The sequence below is a fragment of the Heterodontus francisci genome, chromosome 7 (assembly GCF_036365525.1).
Source record: "Heterodontus francisci isolate sHetFra1 chromosome 7, sHetFra1.hap1, whole genome shotgun sequence".
Lineage (NCBI taxonomy): Eukaryota > Metazoa > Chordata > Chondrichthyes > Heterodontiformes > Heterodontidae > Heterodontus > Heterodontus francisci.
The window spans coordinates 125,592,824-125,599,185 of record NC_090377.1 but is presented as its reverse complement, the minus strand read 5'-3'; the positions used below and the strand labels follow the sequence as shown (position 1 = coordinate 125,599,185).

The 6,362-nt window shown below is 46.2% G+C and overlaps 1 protein-coding gene across 1 annotated transcript in view; it reads right to left on the bottom strand.

The window, feature by feature from the left end:
* Positions 1–1,540: 1,540 nt before the first annotated feature.
* Positions 1,541–6,362, bottom strand: part of LOC137372312 (melanoregulin-like) — a 49,500-nt gene continuing 44,678 nt past the window's right edge. Inside the window, exons 4-5 of the mRNA XM_068036128.1 lie at positions 4,655–4,815; positions 1,541–1,866 (exon numbers count right to left, since the gene is read on the bottom strand). Of these exons, the coding sequence (XP_067892229.1) occupies positions 1,789–1,866; positions 4,655–4,815 (239 nt within the window). The 3' untranslated portion in view covers positions 1,541–1,788. The remainder of the gene's footprint in view (positions 1,867–4,654; positions 4,816–6,362) is intronic.

The following is a 6,362-nucleotide window of genomic DNA, read 5'->3' as shown; positions in this document are numbered from 1 at the left end:
ACTCCAGACCCACAGCAACGTGGTTGACTCTAAACTGCCCTCTGAAATGGCCTAGCAAGCCACTCAGTTGCCAAGGGCAATTAGGGATGGGCAACAAATGATGACCCCGCCAGAAAAGCCTCTTATCCCATGAAAGAATAAAAAAAAGAACTTGAGCTCATTCAAGGCTCTGCCTGTATCCTAACTCGCACCAAGTCCCATTTAACTATCACCCCTATGCTCATTGACCTACATTGGCTCCCAGTCCAGCAAATGCCTCGATTTAAAAATTCTCATTCTCGCGTTCAAATCCCTCCATGGCCTCACCCCACCCTATCTCTGTAATCTCTTCCAGATATCTGTGCCCCTCCAGTTCTGACCTCCTGACCATCCCCAATTTCATCGCTGCACTATTGGTGTTTGGGTCTTCAGCCATCTAGTCTCTAAACTCTGGAATTCCTTCTCAAAACCCCCACTCTCTCCTTTAGAATACTTCTTAAAACTTAGCTCTTTGACTAAGCTTTTGGTCATCTATCCTATTGTCGCCTTCCTTGGATCGGTGTCAGTTTTTATCTGATTACGCTGCTGAGAAGCACCTTGGGACGTTTTACTACATCAAATACAGATGCAAGTTGTTGCTGTTTGTTGTTGTACTGTGCTGTCACCATCAGCGGAATGATCACCCAGTGCCACCCTGTGGCCATGTGGAGTCACTGCACACTGAAATAAATAGTTTCTCCAACGCCTCTTATGAAGTCAACACGTAAATTATGAAGAAGACTTGCATTTATGGGGCATCTTTCATGATGTCCCAAAGCACTTTGCCGCCGGTGAAGTACTTTTAAGGTGCAGTCACCGTTTTAAAGCGGGAAGCCCGGCTGGCAATCTGTACACAGCAAGATCCCACAAACAGCAACATGACAATGACCAGGTAATCTGTTTCACTGATGTTGGTTGAGGGATCATCCAAAAGACAGCACAGTACTCACTGGAACATCAGCCTGAATTATGGAGTGAGGACTTGAACCTACTGAATCTAAGGTAAGTATGCTTTCCCTGAGCCACAGCTAACACCTATGCATCACCCCTGGATGTCAGTTCTTAGCAGATTGGTGGATTCTGGGTGGCATACCAGGATATCCTGGACTCATTCCCCAAATGCCCTCCATTCTTCTAAATCAGTGCCTTGATTTAAGTGCGAGGTGGGGGAGGGTTGGCGGACAGCTCAGGCACTAGACTCACTCCTTCCCTGTGGAAACTGCTGTACTTTCTACACAGGACAGGATTGAGTCCAAATCGCAAGGGGAAGGCCGCCCGACGTGTATACCCTCATCTGAATTTTCAGGCCTGTGACTCGACGAGAAGGGAGGTGGCAGTGGCAAGAAGCAGACTGCGTTGATCCTGAAGGAGAGAGACATTCATGATAAATCCACGAGTCGACTGGTGCCCAGATCCTCTAATGTGGGAATGTTTTACAAGCTCAAAGCAACATTCGAGCGGCTGATGAAACGTCATCGACCTGAAACATTAACTCTGTTTCTCTCTCCACAGATGCTGGGTGGCCCGCTGTGTATTTGCAGCATTTTCTGCCCTTACTTCAGATTTCCAGCATTCCACAGTATTTTGCTTTTGTATCCAAGCAGCTGATGTTTGTTATGAAGGCATCTCACTTGATGTTTCATTGAGCTCTTGGGCCGTTGAGACAAGTCACACCATGTCACTGGCAAAGAGGCCGTCTCTCTTGGCCACACCTTTGGAAAGTTGGACAGCTGTGCGGCCAACGAGATCTGGCATTCCTGCAGGGAGAGTCTATTCACTGTCCTTGGGATATCTTTGGCTAGCCTTCCCAACGAAGTCCTCGGCAGCATCAAGAGCCAACAGCCGGTCCTGTGAATAGTAACACATTTTATTAAGTTACAGTTGTCCTTGGGTTGCATACAGCATATTCATAGTACAGCAGTGCACATAGACATCGTGGGAACTTCACTGTGTTGCTGAAGTTGTGATCTAATCTACAATTGAAACCTTGCATTCATAAAAAAATCACAACTCATAAATGCAAACGCTACATACATCAATAATTAAAGACTTGCATTTTTATAGCGCCTTTCATGACTTCAGGATGCCCCAAAGTGCTTTATAGTCAATGAAGTATTTTCGAGTATATTAGTCACTGTTGTAATGTAGAAATCGTGGCAACTAATTTATGCACAGTAAGCTCCTACAAACTGCAATGAGGTAATGATTTAGGGATATATTATTGGCCAGGACACTGGAGCAGGGAGCTCCGCTGCTCTTCAAGACAGTCTTTCATGGGATCTGGGTGTTGCTGATAAGGCCAACGTTTGTTGCCCATCATTAATTGCCTTGACAACAGGCAGATAAGAGTCAACCATGTGGGTCTGGAGTCACATGTAGACCAGACCAGGTAAGGACAGCAGATTTCCTTCCCTAAAGGACATTAATGAACCAGAAGATTGACAATCGATGATAGTTTCATAGCACCACGACTGCGACTTGTCATCAATTCCAGATTTTTTATTAATTAATTGAATTTCCACCAGCTGCCATGGTGGGATTTGAACCCATGTCACCCAAGACATTAGCCTGGTCCTCTGGATTACTAGTCCAGTGACATGACCACTACAAGAACCAGGGGAGAGATGAGGAGAATTTATTTTCGCAGCGAGTTGTTCTGATCTGGAATGCACCGCCTGAAAGGGTGGTGGAAACAGAATCTAAAGTAACTTTTAAAAGAGAATTGGATATATATTTGAAAAAAAGTAATTTGCAGGATTACAGAGAAAGAAAAAAAAAGAACTTGCATTTATGTAGTGCCTTTCATGACCACAGGACATCCGAAAGTATTTTTTGGCCAATGAAGTAATTTTGAAGTGTAGTCACTGTTGTAATGTAGGAAACACGGTAGCCAATTTAAGCATAGGAAGATCCCACAAAACAGCATTGTGATAAGAACCAGATAATCTGTTTTTGTGATGTTGACTGAGGAATAAATATTGGTCAGGAAACCGGGAATAACTCTACTGCTCTTTGAAATAGTGCCGTGGGATCTTTTGCGCCCATCTGAGAGGGCAGACGGGAGCCTTGGTTTCACGTCTCATCCAAAAAAACAGCACCTCTGACAGTGCAGCACTCCCACAGGGTTACACTGCAGTGTCGGCTTAGATTTTGTGCCCGAGGCCTGGAGAGGGGCTTGAACCTTTCAGACTCTGAGATAAGAGTGTTACCAAACGAGCCACAGAGATGGGTGGGGGGTGGGGGTGGGGGGGAGGGAGGTGGGACAGCAGTGGGACTAACTGGATAGCTCTTTCAAAGAGATGGTATGGCACAATGAGCCAATTGGCCACATTCTATGCAGAATGATTCTATGAAGTACATCAACAGGTTGTGTCACAGTTATTCGAATCAGCACAAACCGGATGGATCGATGTTGCTGCATTCAAGAGGCAGAAGCACCCTAAACGATTCTGCACAACAGTTGAATTTGGGGTGCTGTTAAAGAGTTTGTCCCCCGCCCATTCACAACCTTGGTGTCCTGTTCAACCTCAGCCTGACTTTCTGACGCCACGTCCTCTCCAACACAAACAGCCACTACTTTCACCTCCACAACGTTGCCCATCTCCCTGCTTACATCTCCAACTCCCTCTCCTGGTTTAAGATCTTCCTTCAAATTTACTTCTTTACCAAGCCTTTGGCCACCCTGCTAAGCCCTCTTCCTTTGACTGGGTATCCATGTTTTCTCCTGCCTCTGGGAAGTGGCAATTGAATGTTGTTCTGTTATAGCAAATAACCAGAGAGAGAATATTCAATGTTGCATGCTTTGACATACACCCATTTTGGTAATTAAACTAAGAGTTAACTGATAACCTCTTCCAGCAAGAGTCATTACCCATCATCATCTTCCCTGAATCATCACATTGTTGTCAGCTCAATGATTTCCAAATCAATTTTCCATTTCCCCTTCAGTGAGTGACTTCCAAATATTTATAGAAAGAGAAACAAAAAGAATGAACTTGCACTTACATAGCACCTTTCACAATCTCAATATATCCTAAAGCGCTTTACAGCCAATGAAGTACTCGTGAAGACTAGTCACTGTTGTAATGTAGGAAATGCAGCAGCTAATTTGCGCATAGCAAGATCCCACAAACAGCACTGTGATAATGAGCTGATAATCTTTTCAGTGATGTCGATTGAGGGATAAATATTGGTCGGAATACCAGGAATAACTCTCCTGCATAACTCTTCTCCGGTTCCGAAGAAGGGTCACTGACCCGAAACGTTAACTCTGCTTCTCTTTCCACAGATGCTGCCAGACCTGCTAAGTGGTTCCAGCATTTCTTGTTTTTATAACTCTCCTGCTCTTCTTTGAAATAGTGCTGGGGATCCTTTACATCTTACCTGGGAAGGAAGATGGGGCTTTGGTTTAAGGTCGCATCCAAAAGGCGGCACCTCTGACAATGCAGCACTCCACTGGACTGTCAGCTTAACTTTTGCGCTCAAGTCTCTGGAGTGGGACTTAAACTCACGACCTTCTGATGCAAAGGCAAAAGGTCGACCCACTGAACCATGGCTGACACCTTACAAGCAACAGGTTTCAGTAGCTCTCTGTTTGTCTATTCCAGATAAGTTTTTAACGATAAAAATTACTCACCAGCACAAAAAGATATCTCTCTGGCACTTGACATTCATTTGGAAAGATGTTGGTCTCTTTCGTCAGTCTCTGTAACATCTCTTGGGCCGTATACAGGTTCTGAGTGTGGATTGTGCTCGATTCGGTCACAGACAGCAAATTATCAGCTTCATTCTGAAAACCTGAAGAAACAGATGACTCAAACACAGGGAGAGGAGGAGGCCATTCAGGCCCTTGAGCCTGTTCTGCCATTCAAGTAAATCAAGGCTGATCTTTAACATAACTCCATCTACTAACCCTTAATACCCTTACCGCACAAAAATCTATCAGCACTCCAGGTGCCATTTTGCCTCCAAAATGCCCTCCGTGGCACAGGCGCATACATCTGGTGCCAGCCACGTCAGATGCCATTTTGGTGAGGGTGTTAGATCACACGCAGGGAGCGCCCACTGGAAGCATGCAGAGGTTTGACTCCGGTGCTGCCATTTAAGAGCTCAGTGCTCCAGCTAACATCCTCTCCTAACCTCGCACAACTGAACACATCCCTCAACGTCCAGTTGGTGCATGTTCATACATTGTGTAACATGTAGGTTAATGCCCGATGACTTCATTCTGCGGCAGTTCACTGTGCCATCGGCATTTGAGCCACCACAAAAAAAAAACAGAGTTCTGCTACTGGGTGACAAGGGTTATCTTTCAACTCTGGTGCACAACCCACACGAAAATGTGTAGCATGCCTATAGAGAATGCCATGCTGCTGCACAAAATGACATATGGGAGACCATTGGGATGCTTAAACAATGCTCCCACTGCCTGGACCACTCTAGAGAAGCCCAGCAGTTCTCGGTGGGTTGCATGCCAAAATGCTGCACAACCTTGTCATCATGAGGGCAAAGCCACCGGTCAAATGGCGAGCATCTGAGGAGGAGGAAGAGGACGAGGAAGGGTAAAGGCAACCAACACAGCTCCTTTCTGTCCAGGCTGTCCCACACCTTACCTTCCCTCTGTTGCTGACCATCACAGCTTCCACTTAGTCACAATGCAAAATAAAAGCCAACACAAAATAGACATTTCAAACCAAACTTAAAAAACAAAGCATGCCATGTTGCTTACAAATGTCAACTAACCACCCTTGTGCGTTCCCTTAGTTCCTTCTTCCATGTGCCTATCCCCGTCCAAGTGCTCCTCCACAGTGCTACCCACCAGCTATAGAATGGCTGGTGGAAGGCTGCTGACTTTCAGTGGGGAGCCTTCAAGGACGCCCTTGAGCAGCTCTGGCCCTGGAAGGCCTGGCTTCAGACTGCACCATCACTGCACAGGTGGTGGCAGCCCTGGGCTGGCTAGTTGACAGGCAACAGCAAGGGGACTGGTGGAATGGCAGTGGTGGGAGGATGAATGCTGTCACCTCGAGATAGAGCAGCATGTTCGTGCCCCAGAGATCCATTGCCGCTCCCCCCCACCCCCAGGCAGCATTTCAGCAATCCTAGTAATGTGATGGAGATCAGATTGCAGAAGTGCTGTGACACCTTGAACGCTGGTATCTGCAGCAATGAGAGCAGCAATCTAATCTTTCTTGGCAGAAAGCTGAGATTACATGACTTCAGTTTGTGCTGCCGCTCCAGATGTTGGGTGGTTTCTGCTTCTGCTGCAATGGAAGCTGAGAGGTCGGGCATCAAACACTGTATCGTAGTCCTGTTTGCAACTGTGCTAATGGAGTTGGCCACCTCTT